The sequence below is a fragment of the Phyllobates terribilis genome, unplaced genomic scaffold (genome assembly GCF_046119375.1).
Source record: "Phyllobates terribilis strain yellow unplaced genomic scaffold, ASM4611937v1 Scaffold_1__5_contigs__length_1240528914, whole genome shotgun sequence".
In the NCBI taxonomy this organism is placed as follows: Eukaryota; Metazoa; Chordata; class Amphibia; order Anura; family Dendrobatidae; genus Phyllobates; species Phyllobates terribilis.
The window spans coordinates 1,013,296,824-1,013,324,556 of record NW_027362761.1 but is presented as its reverse complement, the minus strand read 5'-3'; the positions used below and the strand labels follow the sequence as shown (position 1 = coordinate 1,013,324,556).

General features: G+C 44.9%; 1 protein-coding gene and 1 long non-coding RNA gene across 5 annotated transcripts in view; one reads left to right on the top strand and one right to left on the bottom strand.

Moving 5' to 3' along the window:
* LOC141157210 (probable ATP-dependent RNA helicase DDX60) overlaps positions 1-27,733 on the bottom strand; it is a 1,123,923-nt gene that overhangs the window by 1,009,157 nt on the left and 87,033 nt on the right. For all 4 annotated transcript variants that reach the window (XM_073644228.1, XM_073644203.1, XM_073644220.1 and 1 more), the window contains one exon: positions 17,421-17,603. In XM_073644228.1, the coding sequence (XP_073500329.1) occupies positions 17,421-17,603 (183 nt within the window). The remainder of the gene's footprint in view (positions 1-17,420; positions 17,604-27,733) is intronic.
* LOC141157231 (uncharacterized) overlaps positions 1-27,733 on the top strand; it is a 152,070-nt gene that overhangs the window by 44,182 nt on the left and 80,155 nt on the right. The window contains exon 2 of the long non-coding RNA XR_012247770.1: positions 26,067-26,120. This is a non-coding gene — a long non-coding RNA (uncharacterized lncRNA). The remainder of the gene's footprint in view (positions 1-26,066; positions 26,121-27,733) is intronic.

The following is a 27,733-nucleotide window of genomic DNA, read 5'->3' as shown; positions in this document are numbered from 1 at the left end:
GAGCCAAACATATAATCAAACACAAGAGACACCAAAATTTGGGACCACGTATTGTTCACAATAATTCTAATAGACTAGTCCTGTCATTGCAGTATAGCCCTCAGTTTAATATAATCAAATCTATTTTTTTCAAACACATATCCATTTTGTATGAGGATGCAACTTTATCTAAAATTTTACAATCCAATTGCTCTGTAGTAGCAAGGAGAGGTGTCACTATTGGTAACATCGTTTCACCGTCTTTTTTCTCCTCTAATAATTTAAAAAGTAATACTTGGCTAAATTACTCTGGTTTCTATAGATGTCAGACATGCAAATATACATCAGCTACTAAAGAATTTTTCAATTATAACCACACAGAAACTTTCAAAATCAAAGGACACATAAATTGTAACAGCACGAATGTGGTTTATATAATTCTATGCAAAATTTGTGATCTTATATATGTTGGTTGCACAACAAGAAATCTTAAAGTTCGCATTTCAGAACATTTAACTGATATATCTTCTCTTTCTAGTACCAACCGTAATATTTCACATGCCTCTAGGCATTTTATTCAATTTCACCAGAGATCGTGCAGTTCTCTACAGGTCATTGGTATAGAGAGGGTTAAACCTGCACATCGAGGAGGAGATTCCAGACACCGTTTACTCACCAGAGAAGCATTCTGGATTTACAACCTTGGATCCCGTTTCCCAGACGGACTCAATGCACGCCGTGAAATCATGTTTCATTATTGATTCTACTTCATGTTTCTGTCAGTTTATTTTATTTATTTCATGTAACATTCTATGTTAAAATGAATTTTATCTCTTTTTTTGTTCTTTCTCTCCATAATGGTTTTATTGTTTTTTCCATTTTATGTGATTGGCTCACACTAATTATGCACCCTATTCACACTCTCATGTGACCAAGCATATCGATCTGATTGGTTGTTATTGGATATAATACTATAGAGTGTCATATGCATGTTAGCTTTGACAAAGAACACAGCTCTGTGTTCGAAACGCGTTGCGTTTTTTCCATGTGAGATTCCCCGATGTAATTTGGAAATTTTTAAACTGCGTGGATTTGCTTCAATAAATATTTGCACTTTTGGAAGCTGGTTTCTTCAACTTTTTTTTCATGCCACATATACTGCCTGCCTGCCTAGCTCTGATATATATATATTAGTGTTGAGCGAGCACTAAAATGCTCGGGTGCTCGAAGCTCGGCCCGAGCTCGCCGTGATACTTGGGTGCTCGACCTGAGCAACGAGCCCAATGTTAGTCTATAGGAGACCCGAGCATTTTTGCGGCGGCACCCCCGGCAGTCTGTAGAAAGCCTAAAAAGTGCCCAAAATGATAGTGACAGTGCTCAAATGACATGGGGACAGCATGGGGATCGCCCCAGGAAGCATTTCTGATCCCCAGGTCACTGTTGTCAACAACGTGTTCAGAGGTATTAAGCCACTTTTTTACAGGCTCATAATAAAACGTTCAAAAACGAAAATGAAACTTTTTTCCTGTGAAATATGTTAAGGAATTTCTTTTCCAGGGTAATGACTTGTGTATAAGGTAAAATAAATAACCAAAAACAAAAATACTCCTCCACACCTTGGGCTATGTTCACAAGTAGCATTTTTTATGCGTTTTTGCACTTTTGTATTGCTTTAAACTGTGACAAATGCATTCACCGGGAAATGTCATTTCAACATTTTACAACCTTATCTGACCATGTGCTGTGTGACACATGCATACAGTGCTGAAAAGACATGGGGACAGCATGGGGAAGACCCCTGGAAGCATCTCTGACTTCCAGGTCACTGCCTAAAAGTGTGCCCATCAGAAGTGATCCTTGCCGCATCAGAAGATGCAGACTTGCAACTATCCCCGTGCAAGTCCTTGTCCCAGGGCAGTGTTCAATTGTACCTCCCCCATTCCTTGCAATGCAAGCGCAAATATGCAGCCAACCACCCACCCACCCCCAGGCTGCAATACCATACTGCTAGCTTGCACTTGAAATGGGGCCTTTTAGTTTTGAGGAGGCCGAAGCTGGCCACTTCCTCATGGCTGCTTCGGCAGCAAGGTATCCATACTCAGTTCCCAGCCACCCGGCGACCGGGTGTCCACACTCGGTCCCCAGCCGCCCGGCAGCCAGGTGTCCACACACGGTCCCCAGCCGCCTGGGGGCGACTGGGTGTCCACACTCGGTCCCCAGCCGCCCCACGGCCGGGTGTCCACACATGGTGCCCAGCCGCCTGGGGGCGGCCGGGTGTCCATAAACGGTCCCCAGCCACCCCGATTTCTCCGCGGAACATCCCCACACACTTTTCTTAGACTGGCCTGCTTTAGGGCAGCATTGGACGAGCCCACCAGAGAACCCGACTCCTCCGGTGGGCCCTGGCATCTCCATCAGGGGAGTTGAGAGTGCCAAGGTGAGGAGCATGATGAGGATGATAGAAGTTAGCATCTGCTTTGTTTTCAAGGAATGCAAGCGCATGTATGTAGTAGCGGCTAGGCCTGAGGTGGTCAGCGTTTTGGCGCATATCCTACCTCCTCCGAGGATTGCTGGATGTTTTCCTGCTACTATCCAAGTTCTATGACTCCCGTTAAAACAAAGCTTCAGGTGATAAATGATGGATGAGGTAGTGGCAAAGGAGAAAGAGCAGGAGCAACAGGGACCATTCACATCAATATCAGGCCAGTCAACCACATATGTCTTGTAGGATATGTTTCTGTAACAAAAGGAGCGGTTCGGCTACACAGTTATAGGGCATACAGTGAGTGCAATGCCTACCAAAAATTTTGATGCACTGCAATGCCCCTTGGAAATGACATGGAGGTCAGAGGGCCTTAACTAAACCTTTTTTTCCATTTATAGCAACTGGGTCTCCTGTGCACTGTTGGCCTAAGCAGTGAATGGAAGGCTTTCCAAAAATTATGAGGAACTGCAATGCCCCTTGAAACAGACGCAGATTACAGCGTACTAAAAACCTTCTACCCATTATTGGGGAGTGGGTCTCCCTTAGTTTTCACCTTTGCACTGAAAAGCAAAAGCTGACTAAAATTAGGAGGAAATGCAATGCCCGTTGGTAGAGTCATGGAGATTAGAGGTAAGGTAATTAAAAACAATATTTCAATGCCCCTTGGAAGAGCTGTGCAGTTCAGAGTGGCTTAAGAAGATGGTTTTAATGCCCCTTGGAACAGTGGTGGAGGTCGCAGTGGAATAAAAAGACAATATCAAAGCCCCGTGGAAGAGACGTGGAGGTCACAATAGCTTAACAAGACCGTTTTAATGCCCCTTGGAAGAGCTGTGGAGTTTAAAGTGGTTTAACAAGATGGTTTTAATGGCCCTTGGAAGAGTGGTGGAAGTTACAGTGGAATAAAAAGACAATATCAATGCCCCGTGGAAGAGACGTGGAGGTCACAGTAGCTTAACAAGACGGTTTTAATGCCCCTTGGAAGAGCTGTGGAGTTCAGAGTGGTTTAACATGACGGTTTTAATGGCCCTTGGAAGAGTGGTGGAAGTTACAGTGGAATAAAAAGACAATATCAATGCCCCGTGGAATAGACGTTGAGGTCACAGTAGCTTAACAAGACGGTTTTAATGCCCCTTGGAAGAGCTGTGGAGTTCAGAGTGGCTTAAGAAGACACTTTAAATGCCTCTTTGAAGAGACGTGGAGGGCACAGTAGCTTAACATGATGGTTTTAATGCCCCTTGGAAGAGTGGTGGAGGTCGCAGTGGAATAAAAAGACAATATCAATGCCTCGTGGAAGAGACGTGGAGGTCACAGTAGCTTAACAAGACGGTTTTAATGCCCCTTGGAAGAGCTGTGGAGTTCAGAGTGGTTTAACAAGATGGTTTTAATGGCCCTTGGAAGAGTGGTGGAAGTTACAGTGGAATAAAAAGACAATATCAATGCCCCGTGGAAGAGACGTGGAGGTCACAGTAGCTTAACAAGATGGTTTTAATGCCCCTTACAAGAGCCATGCAGTACAGCATATTACAAACATTAGTCCCATTATTGGGGAGTGGGTCTCCCATAGTATTTGCTTATGTCTTCCAAGCAAAAGCCTACAAAAATTAGGACGGAGCAACTTGCAATGCCCCTTACAAGAGCCATGCAGTACAGCATATTATAAACATAGGTCACATTATTGGGGAGTGGGTCTTCCATAGTATTTGCTTATGCCTTCCAAGCAAAAGCTTCCAAAAATTAGGACGGAACAACTTGCAATGCCTCTTACAAGAGCCATGCAGTACAGCATATTACAAACATTAGTCCCATTATTGAGGAGGGGGGCTCCCATAGTATTTGCTTATGTCTTCCAAGCAAAAGCTTACAAAAATTAGGACGGAGCAACTTGCAATGCCTCTTACAAGAGCCATGCAGCACAGCTTATTACAAACATTAGTCCCATTATTGGGGAGTGGGTTTCCCATAGTATTTGCTCATGCCTTCCAAGCAAAAGCTTCCAAAAATTAGGACGGAGCAACTTGCAATGCCTCTTACAAGAGCCATGCAGTACAGCATATTACAAACATTAGTCCAATTATTGGCAAGTGGGTCTCCCATAGTATTTGCTTATGCCTTCCAAGCAAAAGCTTCCAAAAATTAGGACGGAGCAACTTGCAATGCCTCTTACAAGAGCCATGCCGTACAGCATATTACAAACATTAGTCCCATTATTGGGGAGTGGGTCTCCCATAGTATTTGCTTATGTCTTCCAAGCAAAAGCTTACAAAAATTAGGACGGAGCAACTTGCAATGCCACTTACAAGAGCCATGCAGTACAGCATATTACAAACATAAGTCACATTATTGGGGAGTGGGTTTCCCATAGTATTTGCTTATGCCTTCCAAGCAAAAGCTTCCAAAAATTAGGACGGAGCAACTTGCAATGCCTCTTACAAGAGCCATGCAGTACAGCATATTACAAACATTAGTCCCATTATTGGGAAGTGGGTCTCCCATAGTATTTGCTTATGTCTTCCAAGCAAAAGCTTACAAAAATTAGGACGGAGCAACTTGCAATGCCCCTTACAAGAGCCATGCAGTACAGCATATTACAAACATAAGTCACATTATTGGGGAATGGGTCTCCCATAGTATTTGCTTATGCCTTCCAAGCAAAAGCTACCAAAAATTAGGACGGAGCAACTTGCAATGCCTCTTACAAGAGCCATGCAGTACAGCATATTACAAACATTGGTCCCATTATTGGGGAGTGGGTCTCCCATAGTATTTGCTTATGTCTTCCAAGCAAAAGCTTCCAAAACTTATGAGGAAATGCAATGCCCGTTCGAAGAGTCGTGGAGGTCCCAGTAGCTTAACAAGACGCTTTTAATGCCCGTCAGAAGAGACGTGGAGGTCAGAGTGGTATAATAAGACGCTTTTAATGCACTTCAGAAGAGATGCGGAGGTCAGAGTGGTATAACAAGATGCTTTTAATGCCCCTTACAAGAGACGTGGAGGTCAGAGTGGTATAACAAGACGCTTTTAATGCCCCTTACAAGAGACGTGGAGGTCAGAGTGGTATAACAAGAAGCTTTAAATGCCCCTCAGAAGAGACGATGAGGTCAAAGTGGTATAACAAGACGCTTTTAATGCCCCTCAGAAGAGACGTGGAGGTCAGAGTGGTATAACAAGACTCTTTTAATGCCCCTCAGAAGAGACGTAGAGGTCAGAGTGGTATAACAAGACGCTTTTAATGCCCCTCAGAAGAGACGTGGAGGTCAGAGTGGTATAACAAGACAGTTTTAATGCCCCTTGGAAGAGCCATACAGTACAGCATCTTAAAAATATTATTCCCATTATTGGGGAGTGGGTCTCCCACAGTCTTTGCTTATGCCTTCCAAGCAAAAGCTGACAAAAATCAGGATGGAGGAACTTTCAATAATGGCAACACGGACCACGGTCACCCTGGTGGTATAGTGGTGGTGGAGGCTGAGGATAAGGAGAAGAACATAAAACAGCCGAAATGACGAAGCGTATACCCATGTGTGGGTGTGAAGCGGTGCATGTGGATACACCTCCCAAAATAACAGAGTGGATTTGACTTTGTTACTCTGCTGTCATTTGGTGGTGATGAGAAGTCTGGCCCAATCCAGCCCTTGTTCATTTATAAGGGTCAGCTTGTCAGCATTGTCAGTTGACAGGCAAGTGCGCTTATCAGTTATAATTCCCCCAGCGGCACTAAAAACACGCTCCGATAACACGCTAGCGGCAGGGCAGGCCATGACTTCCAAGGCGTACAGAGCGAGTTCATTCCAAGTGTCCAGCTTGGATACCCAATAATTAAAAGGCACAGAGGAATCACGGAGGATGCTGGTACGGTCGGCAAGGTACTCCCTCACCATCTTTTTAAACTTTCCACTCCTTGTGAGAGTACCCCGCACCTCAGGGTCTGTCCGAATGGAGGGTGTGAGAAAACTGTCCCAGAACGTTGACAGTGTTCCCCTGCCTCTGCTGGATTGGAGTTGCGTCTCTCTCGCATGTACGCGCCTTGGCTGGGCAACAACGAACTGTGACCTCTGCCGCTAGCATGTTCAGATGGGAATTTTTTTAACAGTTCTGCAGCAATGGCCTTCTGGTACTGCCCCATTTTTGTAGACCCCTCCACCTCAGGAATAAGAGAGTGAAAGTTCTCCTTGTAGCGGGGGTCTACAAGTGTCACCAACCAGTAATGACTGTCACCCAACATTTTGACAACGCGAGGGTTACTGTTAAGGCAGCGTAACATAAAGTCAGCCATGCGTGCCAGACTGGTAACGGGCAAGATTTCCGTGTCCTCACCAAGATGACGACTGACCATGCTCTCCTCCTCCTCCCCCCCCCCCCGTCCTCAGGCCACCCACGCTGAACTGACGGCCTGACAGTTGTGGAGGTACTACCGTCTACAGCGCATGATTCCCGCTCCTGTTCTTCCTCCTCCTCCTCTCCCTCATTGTCCCCCAATGCACGTTGGGATGAGATGAGGCTGGGCTGTATGTAATCTCCCGCTACGGCTTCTTGATCCATCTCATCATACTCTGGCTGCAATGCCTCCTCTTTAATTCTCTGCAGAGAGCGTTGCAAAAGACAGACAAGTGGGATGCTGACACTAATGATGGCGTCATCGCCACTCACCATCTTGGTGGCCTCCTCAAAGTTTGTCAGGATGGTACATATGTCAGACATCCAGGTCCACTCCTGAGGTCTTATGTGTGGAGTCTGACCTGAATATCGATGGCCTTGTTGCAGATGGTACTCCACAACTGCTCTCTTCTGCTCACAAATCCTTAGCAACATGTGGAGGGTAGAGTTCCAACGTGTGGGGACATCACACACCAGTCGGTGTGCCGGAAGCTGCAAACGCTGCTGCAACACAGCAAGGGCAGCGGAAGCTGTAGCCGACTTACGAAAATGAGCTGACAGGCGGCGTACTTTCACGAGCAGATCTGGCAACTCAGGGTACGATTTAAGAAACCGCTGAACCACGAGGTTAAGCACATGAGCCAGGCATGGTACGTGTGTGATCTCGCCTCGCATCAGAGCCACCACCAGGTTACGGCCATTGTCACACACGACCATGCCTGGATGTAGGTTCAGCGGTCTCAGCCACAGATCTGCCTGCTCTTTCACAGCTGTCCACAACTCACAAGCAGTGTGAGGTTTATCACCTAAGCTTATGAGTTTCAGCACAGCCTGTTGCTGCTTGGCGGAGGCAGTACTGCAGTGCTTCCAGCTTGTAACTGATGTGGTGGTATCCGAGATGGAGGCTGAGCATGAGGAGGAGGAGGAGGATGATGCGCAGGAGCTGTACACTGTGGGGGCAACTCTCACTGACATAGGGCCCGTAATCCTCGGTGTGGGGAGTATGTGTTCCGTCCCAAGGTCCGACTGGGTCCCGGCTTCCACTATGTTTACCCAGTGTGCTGTCAGGGAGATGTACCGTTCCTGGCCACAAGCACTTGTCCACGTGTCCGTTGTCAGGTGGACTCTCCCAGTAACTGCGTTGTTGAGGGCACGGCAGATGTTTTGGGACACGTGCTTGTGTAGTGCGGTGATGGCACACCGGGCAAAATAGTGTCGACTGGGGACCGAGTACCGAGGGATGGCCGCCGCCATAAGGTTGCGGAAGGATACCGTCTCCACCAGCCTAAAAGGCAGCATTTCCAACGCAAGCAGTCGTGAAATGTGCGAATTTAGGACTGTGGCCTGTGGGGCTTTTGCTGCGAATTTCCGCTTTCGTTCAAAGGTCTGGGATATGGACAATTGAACGCTGCGGTGGGACGTGGACGTGGACGTTGATGCTGTTTCTTGAGAAACTGCCATAACAAGTGAAGACTGAGGGGGGGCATCTTTACATGCAGTATGGACAGGGGATTGCCTTGCACACACAAAAGGGGGTTCTATTGCAACAACAGCGGAAGAAGCAGTGGTGACACCCGCTGACACTGGTCGTGGACCCTGGGGTTCGCCCCACAAAGTCGGGTGCTTTGCTGCCATGTGCCTGATCATGCTGGTGGTGGTCAGGCTGGTAGTTTTGTCACCCCTGCTGATGCCGGCATGGCAGGTGGTACAAATGGCCTTTTTGGGGTTATCAGCAGAGTCTTTAAAAAAATTCCAGACTCTGGAAGACCTACCGCTTGTACTGGCAACGTCCCTCGTGTTGGTGTTACGGGAAACGGTTGGCCGCCTTCTCTCTGCGGCCACCACACTGCTTCTTCCTGCCTGTTGGGATACTCTGCCTCCCTCCCCCTGTGTGCTGCTGGCCTCACTCTGCATGTCCTCCTGCCTCGTTGGGTCAGTTACCAGATCATCCACCACCTCCTCCTCTTCCACTTGCGCACCACGATCCTCCTCCTCACTTCCTGGCAATTGTGTCTCGTCATCGTCCACCTCTTGTGACAAATTGCCAGCGTCGACTTCCTGTGTCCGTGGCTGTTCAAATATTTGAGCATCGCTACATGGGATCTCCTCTTCCACCACTTCAAGCGGAGCAGGTGAGGGGCACAAATATGGAAATGGACCAGTGAACAGCTCTTCAGAGTATCCAAGTGTGGGATCAGTTGCTGTCTGACGACACTCGGCATGGTGGGAGGAAGGAGCATCAGGGTGAGGAGGAGTATGCGGTCGAGACTCACGGCTACTAACATTTGACCGTGTGGAAGACAGACCGGAGGTGGTGGTGCTCAGGTAACTGGAAGTATTATCTGCTATCCAATTAATAACCTGTTCACCCTGATCAGTTTGCAATACTGGTGTTGTTCTGTGCTTCCCTAGTAATTCTGTCAAGAAGTGGGAGCGAGAAGATGTGGCTGTTGGTTGTGGCACATTTTCACTTTGGCCACGGCTCCGTCCTCTGCACGCACCATCACCAGAACGTCCACTTCCACGTCACTTGCCACGCGCCTTGCCCATTGTAAAGCAAGTAAAATAGCTTACACTCGCACTATCAATGGAAAAAGGGTAATAAAAAGGAGATTAGAACCGTGGAAGAGGAAAACCACAGTTCTATTTCTCTGGCCTACACCCGACTCTTTTAAACAATCAGAACAATCAGGGATAAACTATTAATGTTTTTCTTTACGGAAAAAATACCAAAACCTGAATAATAGAGATTTTTTACCGTGGAATGGCAAAACCACAGTTATTGTTTACTGGGGTATACCCTAAAATTTTAAATATATATATTTGCGGCTGAACAGTGAGCGACACGCTCAAACTGTTTTTTTTAGATACAAAGGGCCCAAAACTGGATACTACAGAGATTTGACCTGTGGAACTGCAAAACCACACTGGGATTTGTCGGGCCTACAACAGACTATTTTCAACAGATATATTTTTGTGTCAGAACAGTCAGGAGACACTACTGTTTCTTTTGAAGGCAAAAAATGCGAAAAACAGGGTAATAGAGATTTTTTAACGTGGAACAGCAAAACCACAGTTTTAATTTACTGGTGTGTATACCAGACTTTTTTAAATATATAGATTTGCGGCTGAACAGTGAGCGACACACTCAAACTGTTTTTTTTTTTAGATACAAAAGGCCCAAAAATGGATAATACAGAGATTTGACCCGTGGAACTGCAAAACCACACTTCTGTTTCTGTAGCCTATACCAGACTCTTTTCAACAGATATATTTGTGTCTGAAAAATCAGAGACACACTTTTTTTTTTTTTTTTGGGGGGGGACGACAGCAATAGGTTAATAAGACGGGTATTTGTACAGTGTGAAGGAGGAAAAAAAAAAGAGGATTTAGATGAAAAAAAAGGATTTTTACTGGCCCCCGAGACCTGGAGCAATTTCAGAAACAGGAGCACACAGGACTGTAATGCAGCGTTTGCTGGTATAACCACTGCGTCTCCTATACAGCCTGCCTGCCTGATATCTGGGATGGATATTAGTCCTGAGAAGGACTGTTTGTTTGTTCTTGCAGCCTTTACAGACCCTACACTAACTATTTTGCAGGAAAAATCTCTCCCTAGCTCAGCAGCGCTGTCCCTACACTGTCTAATCCGGAGCAACTGTGTCCATGATGGCGGCGCCCGGTTTTAAATACTCGACGTGACCCTGTGCGGCCAGCCAATCACTGTAATGCCCACAAACAACATGGCTAAGGCATTACAGTGACTGGCTGGCAATCTCTGCATGTTCATTTGCTCTGTAAAGAGCGCCAAACATGCAGGGCGGAGACCCGAACTCCTGCCCGAGTAACCCGGAAATGCTCGGTGCTCGCCGAACATCCCGAGTAGTGTGATGCTCTGGCGAGTACCATTTCAATTTTGTTGCAGTGTGTCAGTGACGTAATTGACACGAGGTTGCTGTGAAAAATAGTAACCTACAGGCCAATTATTTAAAACTGTGGTTTTCCGTCACACTTATCAAATATAAGTTCGCTCCAAATTCAGCCATTTCTGGCCTCCATTTCAATTTTGTTGCAGTATGTCAGAGAAGTTATTGACACCAGGTCACTGTGAAAAATAGTAGCCTACAGGCCAACTATTTAAAAATGTGGTTTTCTGTCACACGCATCACATATCACTGCGGTTCAAATCCATCCTTGTAGTAAACGTGGAAAATGTTATCCTCCATTTAAAATGGGCAAGGCGCGTGGCAAGGAACGGGGTAATGGACGTGATGGTGATGGTGCATGCAGAGGCCGAGGCCGTGTGCAAGCTTAAATTGTGCCAGAACAAACACGCATATCTTATCGCTTGACCTTCCTGTTCCAATTAATAGGGGACCACAGAACACCAGTATTGAATACAGAGCAGTGTGAAAAGGTTGTTGGTTGTATAGCAGATAATGCTTTCAGTCACTTAGCCACCACCACCACCCTGTCTTCCACACGGTCAAGTCTCAGTAGCCGTGAGTCTGGACTGCATATTCCTCATCCTGATCCTCCTTCCTCCCACCATGCCGAGTGCCCAGAGACAACTGATCCCACACTTGGACACTCCGAAGAACTGTTCACTTTTCCATTTATAGATTCGCCCGGTCCACTTGAAGCGGGGCAAGAGGAGATCGCATATAGCGATGCCCAAATATTTGAGCAGCCACGGTCACACGAAGGCGACGGTGGGAAACTGTCACAAGAGGTGGAAGATGATGAGACACAATTGCCAGAAAGTCAGGAGGAGGACCAGAGTGAGGAAGTGGAAGATGAGGTGGTGGATGATATAGTAACTGACCCAACCTGGCAGGGGAACATGCAGAGCGAGGACAGCAGCACACAGGGGGAGGGAGGCGTAGCACCACAACAGGCAAGAAGAAGCAGTGTGGTGGCCGCAGACACAAGGCGGGAAAGCGTTCCTCGTAACGCCAACACGACGGAAGTTGCCAGTACAACAGTTAGCTCTTCCCGAGTCTTGTTGTTTTTTAAAGACTCTGCCGATAACCCCAAAAAGGCCATTTGCACCACCTGCCAGGCCAGCATCAGCAGGGATAGCAAAACTACCAGCCTGACCACCACCAGCATGATCAGGCACATGGCAGCAAAGCACCCGACTAAGTGGGCCGAACCCCAGGGTCCAGCAACAGTGTCTGCGGTTGACACCACTGCTTCTTCCGCTGTTGTGCATGCATGCCAATCCCCTGTCCATGGTGCATGGCAAGATGCCTCTCACCCTGCACCTGTCATTGAACACTCTCAACAAGCACCATCAGCAAGCCCGTCCACGTCCTTGTCCCAACGCAGCGTTCAGTTATCTATACCCTAGTCCTTGGAACGCAAGCGCAAATACGCAGCTAACGCCCCACAGGCCACACTACTAAATTCACACATTTCGCAAATCCTTGCGCTTGAAATGTTGCCTTTTAGGCTCGTGGAGACGGAAGCTTTCCGCAATCTGATGGCGGCAGTCGTCCCTCGGTACTCAGTCCCCAGCCGCCACTATTTCTCCCGGTGTGCCATCCTCACATTACTCAAGCACGTGTCCCACAGCATTAGCCATGCCCTCAACAATACAGTTACTGGGAAAGTCCACTTAACCACGGACACATGGACATGTGCTTGTGGGCAGGGATGGTACATTTTGCTGACGGCACACTGAGTTAACATAGTGAAAGCCGGGACCCAGTCGGACCTTGGGACGGAACACGTTCTCCCGACACTGAGGATTGCGGGCCCTGGGTAAATCAGGCTTGCCCCCACATTCTACAGCTACTGCACCTCATCCTCCTCCTCCACTTCAGCCTCCATCTCCAAAATGACCACATTAGTCACAAGCTGGAAGCACTGCATCACAGCCTTGGCCAAGCTACAACATGCTGTGCTGAAGCTAATATGCTTAGGTGACAAACCGCACAATTCTGAAGAGTTGTGGACAGCTCTATAAGAGCAGGCAGATCTGTGTCTGACACTGCTGAACCTACAGCCAGGCATGGTCGTGTGTAACATTGGCCAGAACCTGGTGGCGGCTCTGAGGCGAGGAGAGCCCCACACATGTACCCTGCCTGGCCCATGTGCTTAACCTCGTGGTTCAGTGGTTTCTCAAAACCTACCCGGATCTGTCGTATATGCATGTCAAAGTACGCCACCTGTGTGCCCATTTTAGAAAGTCAGCTACAGCTTCCGCCGCTCTTGCCGTGCTTCAGCAGCATTTGCGGCTTCTAGCTCACCGACTGATCTGCGATGTCCCCACTCGTTGGAACCCTACATTGCAGACGTTGGCAAGGATTTGTGAGCAGAAGAGGGCAGTTGTTAACTACGAGCATTAACAAGGCCGTCAGTTTTCAGGTCAGACTCCACACATAAAACCTCAGAAGTGGACATGGATGTCAGACATATGTACCATCCTCCGAAACTTTGAGGACTCCACCAAGATGGTGGCCACGATGATGCCATAATTAGCGTCACCATCCCCCTTCTCTGTCTTCTGAAACGCTCTCTGCTCTCAATTAAAGAGGATGCATTGCAGTCGGAGCATGATGAGATGGAGTAAGGAACCATACAAGGTGATAACACACAGCCCAGCCTTATCTCATCCCAACATGGATTGGGTGACAATGAGGAAGAGGAGGAGGAAGAACAGGAGCTAGTTTCCAGCGCTATAGACGGTACTACCTGCACAACTGTCATACCGTCTGTTCAGCTTGGATGGCCTGAGGACAAGGAGGAGGAGCATGATGAGGAAGAGAGCATGGTCAGTCGTACTCCTTGTGAGGACATGGAATTCTTGCCTCGTTGCAGTCTGGCACACATGGCTGAGCTTATGTTAAGTTGCCTTTCCCATGACCCTCGCGTTGTACAAATTTTGGGTGACAGTCATTCCTGCTTGGTGACGCTTCTAGACCCACGCTACAGGGAGAACTTTATGTCTCTTATTCCTTTGCAGGACAGGCCTAATAAAATGGGGCAGTACGGGAAGGCCCTTGTTGCGGAATTAGTGAAAAAATTCCCATCTGGAAACGCTGGTGGCAGAGGTCACAGTTCGTTGGACAACCAAGGAGTACAGGCGAGAGAGCCAAAAATGCAATCGAGCAGAGGCAGGGGAACACTGTCAACGTTCTGGGACAGTTTTCTCAGATCCTCCTATCGCACAGGTCCTGAGGCAGGGGTACTCTCACAAGGAGTGCAAAGTTTCGGAAGATGGTGAGGGAGTACCTCGCCGACTGTACCAACGTCCTCCGTGATTCCTCTGTGCCTTTTAATTATTGGGTATCCAAGCTGGACACATGGCATGAACTGGCTCTCTATGCCTTGGAGGTCCTGGCCTGCCCTGCCGCTAGCATTTTGTCAGAGCGGATTTTTAGTGCCGCCGGTGGAATTATAACCGATAGGCGCATTCGCCTGTCAACTGAAAATGCTGATAGGCTGACTCGTATAAAAATGAACAAGGGCTGGATTGGGTCAGACTTCTCAACATCACCGAATGATAGCAGTGTAACATAAACTCAAATACAGTGTCTTTTTTTGGGAAGGTCTAACTCTATTTCCATGCACCTCTGTCTTCACACCCAGACATGGGTATACGCTTCCTCATTTTGTCCATTTGCTCTTGTCCTCCTCCTTCTCCGCATCCTCATCCTCCACCACCATATCACCACCATATGTACCATATCAAGTACATATCTACATCTCTTGCAAGGAGCATTGGAGTTCCTCCAAATTTTTAGCAGTCATTGCTTCACTGCATAGGCAAGCATTATGGGAGACACATTTCCTAATAATGGGAGCATTTTTTGCAGAAGGCCCTTGACCTCTACGTCTCTTGCAAGGGGCATTGGAGTTCCTCAAAATTTTTGGCAGCCATTGCTTCACTGCATAGGCAAACACTATGGGAGACCCACTTCTTAATAATGGGAGCATTTTTTGCAGGAGGCCCTCCGACCTCTATGTCTCTTGCCAGGGACATTGGAGTTCCTCCAAATTTTTGGCAGCCTTTGCTTCACTGCATAGGCAAACACTATGGGAGACCCACTTCCTAATAATGGGAACATTGTTTTAAGGAGGCTCTCTGACTTCTACGTCTCTTGCAAGGGGCATTGGAGTTCCTCCAAATTTTTGGCAGCCGTTGCTTCACTGCATAGGCAACTACTTGGTCAGAGAAAAACCAAAGACAAGCAAAATACCCAAATAACTGGAAGTAAATGGATAAATCGCACAGTGCAAAAATAATGATAAATAATAAAGGGTATTTAGTTAACATAATTTTGCTCAAAATAATGTAAAAGCTATCCCGCCACATCACGGCAACCCTTATGAGACAATAACCTACAAGACAGATCACCAATTGTGAAATGCTGTCTCCGAAAACTAAAAAAGAACTAACCTAAAAGTCTAACGGGTATCATGAAAATAATTATTTGAATCATCAGCATATCAAACAGAACCCCAGACACATAGGAGATATGAAAAATACACTATAATTTTATTAAGTACAAAAAAATATATAAGTAAAGACATCACATGATAAGTGTTGGGAGAGAAACAGCTAAAACCATAGTGGGATACAAAATACAGAATCCCAACAAGTGACAATAAGGAACACACTGATGGTCCCTGGTACTATAAGTGCCCCATAGACTGTAATACGAGTGGATAGAACACAGCTGATATAGTGAACACCCAGCAAGTCCTAGTGTACATAAAGTTATAAATGAATGAATGTCACATAGCAGCTATAAGTGGACTTGCAGATAAATAAGTATCACAAGGCAGTTGAACATAGTCCAGCATGTGCCAACTAAATGCAGGAGATGTATGGACTATTACAATACAAGCATACCAGCATACCATATAATCGTCTAGTAATGATGACACAGTTTACTGAATGGTAGAACAAATGCCGGCTATGTTCAAATACCTTGAGTCATGATGGAGAACCTGGGGCTAGACAAAGCGGTCAAACAAGCGCCTTAACGCACGTTTCACCTCACGGCTTCGGTAGGAGGCAACTACTATGGGACACCCACTTTCTAATAATGGGAGAATTTTTTGCAGGAGGCCCTCCGACCTCTACGTCTCTTGCAAGGAACATTGGAGTTCCTCCAAATTTTTGGCAGCCATTGCAGTCACTGCATACGCCATAACAGTATAGGAGGCCCACTCGTTAATAATGGGAACAACAAAGCATAGCCGGCTGATGGCTCTCTTACAATAGCGAGGGCCGACTGCTGGCCCTTTAAGAATAGTAAGGGCCGCCTGATGGCCCTATTAAAATAGGCTTTGTGACTTTCAGAGTCCCTCCATCATAAATGAAATAGAATGTGTCTGATGATGTGTCACACACCACATGGCCAGATAAGGTTGTAAAATGTTAAAATTACATTTCCCGGTGAATGCATTTGTCACGGTTGAAACCAAAGCAAAAGTTCAAAAACGTATCAAAAATGCTACGTGTGAACATAGCCCAAGGTGTGGAGGAGTATTTTTGTTTTTGGTTATTTATTTTGCCTTATATACAAGTCATTACCCTGGAAAGGATGTTCCTTAACATATTTCCCAGGAAAATCCATTTTGTTTTCGTTTTTGTATGTTTTCTTGTGAGTCCGTAAAAGTGGCGTAATACCTCTGACAACGTTGTTGACAGAAGTGACCTGGGAGTAAGAAATGCTTTCAGGGGTCTTCCCCATGCTGTTCCCATGTCATTTGAGCACAGTTCCCATCGATTTGGGCAATTTTTAGGCCTTATGCAGACCGCCGGGGGAAGCTGCAGGAAAAATGCTCGAGTTTCCCATAGACTTACATTGGACTCGTTACGCCGTCTGAGCACTCGAGCATTCCAATTTGCTCAACCCGAACAACGATTACCCGAGCATTTTAGTGCTCACCCATCACTAGTCATACATGCTGCACCCAGTAAACTAAGTTATACATTGTTGGAATCTGTATCTTTTCCAACATTGTTCTGCTCTCAAATGAGGTAGCAAAAATCTTAATGGCATATGCCTCCATCCAGAGATTGGAGTAGCATTTGTGGTGTACAAAACATCCGCATTTTTTATAAATTGGACAGACGTGTGTAATCCAACCTCAGTTCCCTCAATGCCAAATTTCAAATTATCATGAAAACGTCAAAATTTGCTAAATTTCTGTGTAACTCTGCGTTGTGCAAATATTTTGCTACTTTCCAAAGCTTTTATGCCACTTTTCTTGCGTAAAAGCGTTGCGGAATTGGTCCTATAGTATTTATAGAAGTGAACATGGCAGCATAATGTAATGTCAGGTGATCTGACTCCATACCTCTGCTATCATTCCCATTTTTTTTAATGTTTTTTTTTTAACTCGGTTTGTACAGGAAAATCATCTGAAAAAAACTGGCTACACTTCTCTAGACAATTGAGGCTATTTTAAAACATGTCAAAAGTAGACTATGGAAATGTACAAAGACATAACATATTATATATAAATATTTGCATTTAACATACTGTATGTGATTTTCTGACAATACATTTCATTTCACTGTATGATAATTTTATCAACCAGTAACGTGACCTCACTGTACCTGAATGTTCCTCCTTTTTCTTTGTGCTGGTGTCAGGGACACTGAGGTCAATGGGTTTTCCGATATCAGATGACTCTTTTTCTTCAAAATTTTCAGTATTAACCGAAAATGTTTTACCATCTTTATGTATTGCATCTTCCTCTGGGTTTAGACCTCCAAAGTCCATGATTGTTTGTTGAAAACCTGTATAATGCAATGAAAATAATAAAATAATGATTTCAATTAAATAAAAAAAATTCAGTTACAAATAAATTGTCTTATAAATTACAAAGATAGCCGTAACTCTCATATGAGGTTGTTTCTTTGCCATGATCATGGGCTTAGTATTTACATCTAGCAGTCACTCCTGGGCTAGTCCCTGAGTGACTGAATTTCCAAACATTTTATAGGTTGTAAAGAACTGAAAATGGTCATTTGTTGAATTTGCAGCATTAAGAGGTCAAATTTACAGGAATCAAAAGCGTTTTCAATAAAAAAACATCTTAACCAAGCCAAGTTACATGTTAACCTAGGACCTCTTCTTTGATATCACCTTTACAATTCTTGCACCCATTGAAATTGTAAGTTTTTGGATAGTTTCTTCTTGAATTTCTTTGCAGGATGTCAGAATAGCCTCCCATAGCTGCTGTTTTCATGTGAGCTGCCTCCCACTTTCATAAGTCTTTTGCTTGAGGATACTCCAAAGGTTCTCAATAGGGTTGAGGTCAGGGGAGCATGGTGGCCACACCATGAGTTTTTCTCCTTTTATGCCCATAGTAGCCAATGACTTAGAGGTATTCTTTGCAGTATGAGATGATGCATTGTCATGCATGAAGATGATTTTGCTACGGATGGCACAGTTCTTCTTTTTGTACCATTGAAGAAAGTGGTCAGTCAGAAACTCTATATACTTTGTCGAGGTCATTTTCACATCTTCGGGGACCCTAAAGGGACCCACCAGCTCTCTCTCCATGATTCCGGCCCAAAAATGACTCCGCCACCTGCCTGCTGCTGTTGCAGCCTTGTTGGGACATGATGGCCATCCACCAACCATCCACTACTCCATCCATCTGGACCATCCAGGGTTGCATGGCACTCATCAGTAAACAAGACTGTTTTAAAATGAGTCTTCATATATGTCTGTCTTCACTGCAACCACTTCTGCCTGTGAGCACTGCTTAGGGGTGGCCGAATAGCAGGTTTATGCACAACTGCAAGCCTGTGGAGCACCCTACATCTTAAGGTTTTCGGGACTCCAGAGGCACTAGCAGCTTCAAATACCTGTTTGCTGCTTTGTAATTGTATTTTAGCAGCTGCTCTCTTAATCTGATGAATTTGTCAGAAACCGTCCTCATTATACTTTTATCTGCATGAAAACATTTGTGCTCGGTATCAGCCACAAATCTCTCCACAGTACGATGATCACACTTACGTTTTTGTGAAATATCTAATGTTTTCATACCTTTTCCAAGGCATTGCACTATTTCACACTTTTCAGCAGCATAGGGATGCTTTTTCTTTCCCATATTGCTTGAAATCTGTGGCCTGCTATAATCCTAGATATGTATTTTTTAATGGTTTCAGTTTAATTGATTAGGATATATATATATATTCTTATTTTCAGGGAGTTCAGCAGAAGGTCATTGATACGGAAATGTTAAACCAGATGGCCTATTTAACATAGAAATGTAAATGACCGGTCATTTGTTGATATTTTCTAACAAAGGGCCTATGCTGTTCAAGGATGAGAAATTTTCTCAGAGATGTCATCTTGTGAAATCTTATCTGTTGGTTTAAGAGGATTTCTCCCTGGCATGCCATGGAAGATTAAAGCTTTTAACTGAGATACATTGGATGTTTTAAGATATAAAAGATGACTGAACTCTGGGGAGAGGAGATTGGTGTTTTGGACATTGAGAGAGGAGTTACATACAGAGACAGAGAGAAGAGAAGGCATTTGTCAGAATCTGGAGACGTCCAGAACCAACATTATTTTCATTTTGGGTCAGTTGCGCATACCATCCAGGATTGTTATTATACGCTAAGTATCTTAATTACTCTCATTTATTGATTTAATTATTGTTTCATTTTACTTTTACTTTGTTTGAAACTCTTATTGTAATTTTCTTTTAAATTCTTAAGTAAAATAATAATTGATCACTTATTTAGTGCAAATCAATTCTTTTATCCATAACAATTTTACAAATTATAAACCCGTTACAATACACCTGCGTAATAATGTGGAACATCGTTCTTAAAGGGAATTTGTCACCAGGTTTTTGTTACCTCACCTGAAAGCAACATAATGTACGAAAAGAGACCCTGATTCCAATGATGTATCACTTAGTTTCCTGGGTGCAGCAGTTGTGACACAATCAGAGTTCATAGATGTAATATGATGAAGAGCTCAGTAAGCTAAATCCACCCACACCACAGCTTTCATTGTCTATTGACAGTGAGCGACTTATCTGAGAAGGAGACTTAGTCTATGACTTGGCATGGTGGAACTAGTCTGGGCAGTGATAATCCCCTGGTGATAAAACATTTATTGTAAGTAAACAACAGCAAACAGCTTCAGAAATGATACATTGCTGAAGTCTGTGTCTCAGCCTCTATCTCCTGATGTCTTCAGACTACATAGCAAAAACCTGCTTACAGATTCCCTTTAAGTAGATTTTCTTTAATTGGGCTCACCTGGCAAACTAATTTTTACAGTTGTTTGACATTAATTTCAGTGATCTAAAGAGCCCTGAGACGCAATACCATCCATGAGTTTATTTGAAAAACAAAAAATTAAATCTTTAGGACACTTAAATCCAATTTTCATTAGGACACTTAAATCCAATTTTCATAATAATTTTGACCGCGATGTAGATAATATGGCAGATGGTGGCCTTTTTATAGAATTTGAATTGAGTATAAGAGCTTCATATTGTAAAGATCCTATAAGAAATAGTAAGAAATTATTTGATAAATAGCGAAGGAAACTCATGTGGGGCGACAAACCAGCAGGAAAGAGCTGGGTCAATGATATATATATATTCCGTATATATATATATATATATATATATATATATATTTTTTTTTATTATGTGTATATATATATATATATATATCTATATATATGTATTGTGGTAAAGCGACTTGCTCGGCTCTACAGAGGCAGACACAGGACACACAGTTCGGGTAAACTTCCTGCTGGTTTATTGGGCGGCATAAACTCCAACAGCGCCCCATAAAAATAAACAGTCCCTTTCGAGGCTAACGGGAAAACAAACAATAAAGTATAACAGAGTCCTTTAGCGAGTGAGGCTCTGCCCACTGAAGGTAGCACAGTGTAGTCTCAGCAACACCAATCCTTCGGTGTTGCTCTCTGGCTTCAGCCCAACACAGGCTGGAGACTTCCCTCTCCAGACCACACACTACACACAGGAAGCAATTGTGACTGAGTATTTAAACCTTGCTCTGCCACACCCTGAGGGGAGATAGGGGGAATGGCCTCCTGTTCTCTTTGCCATTCCCATAAAACCACACCCTTTAAGAGAGTTAACCCCCAGCATATAACAAGCCTTCAGAAATTTAGTAGGTTTCAGTTCACACAGGAGAGCAACCTGCGTGACACATACCTCCCCTCGTTTATCACACCAGTGACTCTGTCACATATTCCCCCCCTCTGCCCAAAGCCGGGAGTTTGGGCACCTTCCGATACCAGGCAGGGAATTCTAGAAAGGGCATCCGCGTTCCCGTGTAACTTCCCAGGTCTATGCTCCACGTGAAAGTTAAAGTCCTGAAGACCTAGGAACCATCTAGTTACCCGGGCATTTTTTCCCCTCTTTTCCCTCAACCATTTCAAAGGGGCATGTAAGGACACCAACTTAAACTTCCGGCCTAGTAGGTAGTATCTCAGTGTATCTACAGCCCACTTTAGAGCTAAACACTCCTATTCTACTATTGCGTAGTTCTTCTCGCAGAACGAAAGCTTCCGGCTCAGATAGAGAATGAGCTGTTCTTCTCCATTTATCTCTTGAGAGAGTACGATTCCTAGACCAACCTCTGAAGCGTCTGTCTGGACCACAAACTCTTTCTTAAAGTCTGGTGCCACCAGGACCGGCTGCTTAAAGTGGTAGCTTAAGCTGTTGAAACTCGGTCTCTTTTTCCTCTGTCCACTTCACCATGGTTGATCTGGTGCCTTTTAGGAGATCCATCAGTGGCGCGGCCATCATGGCAGCATTCGGGATAAACCGCCGGTAATATCCCACCATTCCAAGGAATGCTCTTACTTGCTTCTTGGAGAGCGGTTGCGGCCAGGTCTGGATTGCCTCCATTTTGTTGACTTGCGGCTTTAGTTCGCCTCTCCTGACAACATAACCCAAGTACTTGGCCTCCTCTTTCCCAACGGCACATCAGATTTATGGTAAATCCCACCTTCCTTAGAGCATCCAGAATGGCCTGTAGTTTAGGTAGATGATTAGCCCAGTCTGGGCTAAAAACTATGATGTCGTCAATGTAGGCTGTGACATACTTCTTATGTGGGGTTAGGATCCGATCCATAGCCCTCTGGAAGGTGGCCGGGGCCCCCTGTAGTCCGAACGGCATCCGAGTGTATTGAAAGCACCCATCAGGTGTCGAGAAAGCCATCTTCTCCTTGGCCGCCTGGGACATGGGGATCTGCCAATAGCCCTTTGTCAGGTCAAGAGTGGTGATGTACCTCACTGGTCCAAGCCTCTCGATGAGTTCATCGACGCGGGGCATCGGGTCACACTTGGAAACCTCATTCAGCTGGCGGTAGTCATTACAAAACCTCCACTCTCCATTGGGTTTTGTCACGAGGACGATTGGGCTCGACCACCCACTCTTTGACTCCTCTATCACACAGAGGTCTAACATCCTCTTCACCTTCGACCGAGATCACTTCCTGGCGCACTTCTGGAATTTGGTACGGCTTCAGATTCACTCTTACACGTGGTTCTGTTAGCACGTCATGCTCTACCACCTGAGTATGCCCAGGCAACTCTGAGAACAGCTCTCAATTCCGCTGTAGTAGTTCTCAACACTGTTGCTTCTGGACCAGCGATAGAGTCTCTGCTATACTGACCTCTTCCACCTTGCCTTCATGAGCAGCTCCCAGGCAAGGAGTTTCCAAAGGTTCCTGGTCCCTCCACGGCTTGAGCAAGTTCACATGGTACACTTGGTGCGGCTTTCTTCGGGCAGGCTGGTGGACTTTATAATTAACTTCACTGACTTTCTCCACCACCTCGTACGAACCTTGCCATTTAGCCAGGAACTTGCTCTCGACTGTGGGGATTAGCACTAAAACATGGTCCCCGGGCTGAAACTGCCTCAGCCTTTCTAATCAGTTATGGACCCTTGCCTGGGCATCCTGCACCTGGAGGAGGTGCGCCTTCACAATCGGCATCACTTTTGCTATTCTTTCCTGCATCTGGGCGACATGTTCAATGATGCTCCGGTGTGGGGTAACCTCCGCTTCCCAGGTTTCCTTAGCGTCCAGGTTTCCTTATGTCCAGGAGACCTCGTGGATGTCGTCCATACAGCAGCTCAAATGGAGAAAAGGCGGTAGAGGCCTGTGGCATCTCCCTTACCGAGAAGAGCAGGAACGGCAACAGGTAGTCCCATTCACGTCCATCATTGTCTACAACTTTATTGAGCTTCACTTTCAGGGTCTTATTAAAACGCTATACTAAGCCGTCTGTCTGCGGATGGTAAACAGAGGTTCGCTGCAGGCTAATCTGGAGGACCTTTCACAGCTTCTTCATTACCTTGCTCATGAACGGGATCCCTTGATCCGTTAGGATTTCCCTCGACAGACCGATCCTGGCAAATATATGAACCAGTTCCCTGGCTATGCATTTGCTCAAAAAGTTCCTTAGCGGTACCACTTCTGGATACTGGGTCGCATAGTCCATGATCACCAGAATGTATTGGTGGCCTCGGGCTGATTTGACTAAGGGCCCTACTAGCTCCAGAGCAATCCTCTCAAAGGGGATCTCTATCACTGGTAGTGGAACTAATGGACTATGGAAGTGAGAAGAGGGAGTGGTTATTTGGCAGGTGGGGCAGGACCTACAATAGTTCAGAATTTCTCTGTCTCTGTGGCAGGTACACGTGTTCCTGGAATCTTGCCCACACTCTCACACCACTTGTGGTAAAGCGACTTGCTTGGCTCTCCAGAGGCAGACACAGGGCACACGGTTCGGGTAAAACTTCCTGCAGGTTTATTGTGCGGCATAAACTCCAGCAGCATCCCATAAAAATAAACAGGCCCTCTCGGTGTTAACGGAAAACAAAAGATAAATTATAACAGAGTCCTTTAGCTAGTGAGGCTCTGCCCATTGCAGGTAGCACAGTGTAGTCTCAGCAACACCAGTCTTTCGGTGTTGCTCTCTGGCTTCAGCCCAACACAGCCTAGAGACTTCCCTCTCCAGACCACACACTACACACAGGAAACAATAGTGACTGAGCATTTAATCCTTGCTCTGCCACACCCTGAGGGGCGGTAGGGGAAATGGCCTCCCACCCTATTTGCCATTCCCATAAAACCACACCCTTTAAGAGAGTTAACCCCCAGCATATAACATGCTGGCATAAATTTAGTAGGTTTCAGTTCACCCAGGAGAGCAACCTGAATGACACATACCTCCCCTCGTATATCACACCAGTGACTCTGTCACAATATATATATGTTACACACACGCCACTAGGTTCTGATAGAGGAGAGACAGGTTACATGAATTCTTTGGAATCCTGGGGGAACCATTACTCAGGGCGACCATAGACCATGTGTGAAGTTTCTCTCAGGCACACAGGGGTATTGACCCTCAGCAGTTCACAGTCTTCCCAGTAGTACAGGACAGCACAGTTCTAATGCAAAGGCACATTAATGAACACAGAATTCCTTACAGCACAGTGAGATGGAGGAGGGTGGAGGGTTTGCTGACGGAGATGATCCCTGTGACACTATTTCTTCCAGTCCTTATTTTTCTGCCTGACAGTACTCTGCACTGTTAGTTCAGGAACTCTACCTGACCTGTGCTTAGCTTAACTCCTGACTTGAATCCTTTTCACTTGCAGGGGCGTTTCTGTGAGATACAGAACACACACGCCACCTTTCTCTTCAGCTCCAGCCAGACAGTTAACAAATTCCCCACAATCCCCCTGGGGCTGCTAAAACACTACCCTTCTCCTGCGACTGTGTGAACCCCTCTAGTTGCTGAATGCTTTCGGAGCACAACACTTCCTGTCTCATGTGCTTGTGTTACTTCTAATAGTTGCTGAATGCTTTTAAAGCAACAGCACTACTTCTGCATGTCACACTCTGCAACAGCACTATTTCTGCATGTTATATATATATATATATATATATATATACACACATTAGTTAATACTAGCTATAGGGGATAGCTAAATAGAGAGATACTGACATTCAGAAATGTAACTGAATTGCAAGAGCCAAACGTCAACTGTGCATAAGGTAAATCTATAGTAGGGAAATCCCCATCAGTAGGAATACACATAATACTTGGACTTACAAAGGGAACATTGAAAAGTATGTATCAATAAGAAATAGTATAAGGCTTACCCATATATGATCATCCTGCTGGAATGGCACCACATCCAACGTGCATTTCGGAGCAAGCTTTCTTCCCTATTATTGATTTACCTTATGCACAGTTGACGTTTGGCTTTTGCAATTCAGTTGAACTTCTGGATGTCAGTATCTCTCTATTTAGCTATCTCCCTTAGCCAATTAATACAAATTATTTATATTTCACACTGGGCTAAGTACTATTTTTTATAGGATTTTTAGTTTTCAAAGTACCTATAGCCACTTGATTAACTGGTAATCATATGTGTACTTTTGCTCATCTAGTATTTCTTTTGGTATACATTTATAACCCCATACTAGATAAAACATCTCTTTATACACCTTTATATGTTATGTGCAAATTTGATCTATTGAGCTTCATATTGAGCCTCAGTAATACACCTAACATACATGGCTTATCAGGTGAAACTGTTCTGTCAGTGACAGATATCTCTGGACTCCACCCACTGGACTCCTAAGCATAGCAAGAACAAGGATTTAAAGAATAAGAAACAAGTATACTGAATATATTTCCACAAAACTATATACGGTATCAATCTGCTTGCTCCCCTTCTTTCTGCTTTATTACACACTATATGTAGATCTGACGACATATTTAACATGAACAGCTCACTTTAAAATGACAGAATCTGTATCTAAAGTACAGTAAGTTCAATATGGAGGCAAAAAAAACAGACAAAATTTAACTTTCTTTTTTTCCAATATTCATGGTGGTAATTGTTACACTGGATTTTTGCTTCCTTACTACATCCTGATACATCTGGGACATAAAACATTTTTGAGGGTGATGGTGATGATTCGGGGAGTCTTATTTTACACTCAGACCTAAATCTTCCCTTTTGGCTTCTCAGTAGTTGCAGAGATGGCAGCTCATACACAGGAAAGTGACATATTATATTCTCCATTTACCTATTACCTTGATTATTTGATTGTGGAAATGTCTCTTCTGCCATACCTAAATACACCATGTAAACTTGACCTTATCCATTATTTCATATTTAATTTATTTAATAAATTAAAAAATCTAATTTATTTCAATCCAGGTTTCTTAATTCCCTAAAGGATTTGGCTGGGATCAGATCAACAGCTGTGTGAAGGTTAGTGATTCTGCAGGCATCTAGAAGAAACATTTCCATCTCACTCCTACAGACAGTATAATATCTGACAATACAATGACAATCTCATCCATAATTTAACAAGGGTCACGGGATAAAGACCCTAATGTCTACAGTGGAGAAGATATCAACTTTGGGGGAAATAAAACTTCTCTCCCTATTAGAGCTTGATATCAGGAGCTGAGAAAGGCTTTGTTCCACTGACTTTCAATTATGTCAGTGAAAAACACTTACGGTAAGTGCATTAAAAAATTTCAAGTATGCTTTCTCGGGGTCTTTTCTAAGGGTACCTGCCCACGATCAGGAATAGTGCATTTTGGACACAGCATATTTTCCCTGCATCCAAAACGCTGCATTCTATAATGCAAACACAGTGGATGGGATTTATAGAAATCCCATGGCCACTGTGCTTCTATTTAACGCTGCATAAACTCACCCGCGGCGCGGGTTTACGAGCCACAACATGTAAATTTCTGTAGCGGAGACAGCGTCTGCGCTGCGTATTTTCCCCAATAGACTGTCATTAGCTGCGGGAAAATCTGCATAGTCACCTGTGTTTTAAAGTAAGCAGCGTTTTGGATGCAGCAAAAATACACTGCATCCAAAACGCTACTATTCCTGATTGTGGGCAAGTACCCTTACACCTCTAGGCTAACTCTAGGAAGAAAGTAAGCACAGATATATACACAATCATATTGAAGTCACTTATGTCTATATCTGGTTTGATCCCCCAAAAGCTATGGATGTGCCAACTGGTGGAATTCTAGAATTACTTTAAAATCTCTTTAAAGAAGCATACAAAAAGTAACCATAAAGGGGAGATTTTATTTATTTAATACAAGGTTATCAAACTATTTATGCCATAAATAGTATGGTTTGTCAGGGCATCTTACAGTTCCTGACTTACATTCAATTACAGGTACGTAACCAGGGTAGAACTGCTACAAAAGATAGATGGATTAGGCAACCAATTGCTTGGTCTACTACTAAACAGGTGTTACTTCCCCTATAGGGTTAAAAGTGCCCTCTCCTAGAGCCATGCCACCTCTAGGCCAGAAAGAGCTTGTACTGCTGTTGAACAAATCTGTTCAAATCTGATCACCTTCCACTTTCTCCAGCAATATATACTGTAACACTAATGCCGTTGCCCCTGCAGGATCCCTTTTCCATTTCCATGCAGGGACATCGACATACCACCTCGGCCGCACGGGGTGAGCTCCCCATCTCTGGCTTCCTGTCCTGCTCCTAGTGCGTGCGCGCTAACTTGTTCTTAAAGAGGCAGTGGGCGTACTGTGGAAATGCCCCCAGTCAATAGCTGGGAGGCATCTTGTATAAAAGACACCCTCCCTAGTAGGGAGGTGCCTGACCAATGTTCTCCCATTACTGAGCTTTTGTGCAACCAGTGAGTTGCCAGGTCCCTATTCCCGTCTCCTGTGTAGTTCCCTGTGTAGCCTGAACCCAAACCCCTGGTCCTTGTGCGGCCAGGGCCATATCCTGATCCCCTGATATTTGTGTGGCCAGGGTCTGAAACTGAACCCCTAGTCCTTGTGTTGCCAGTGCCTGAAACCCGATAGCCTGAGCCTGTGTGGCCAGGG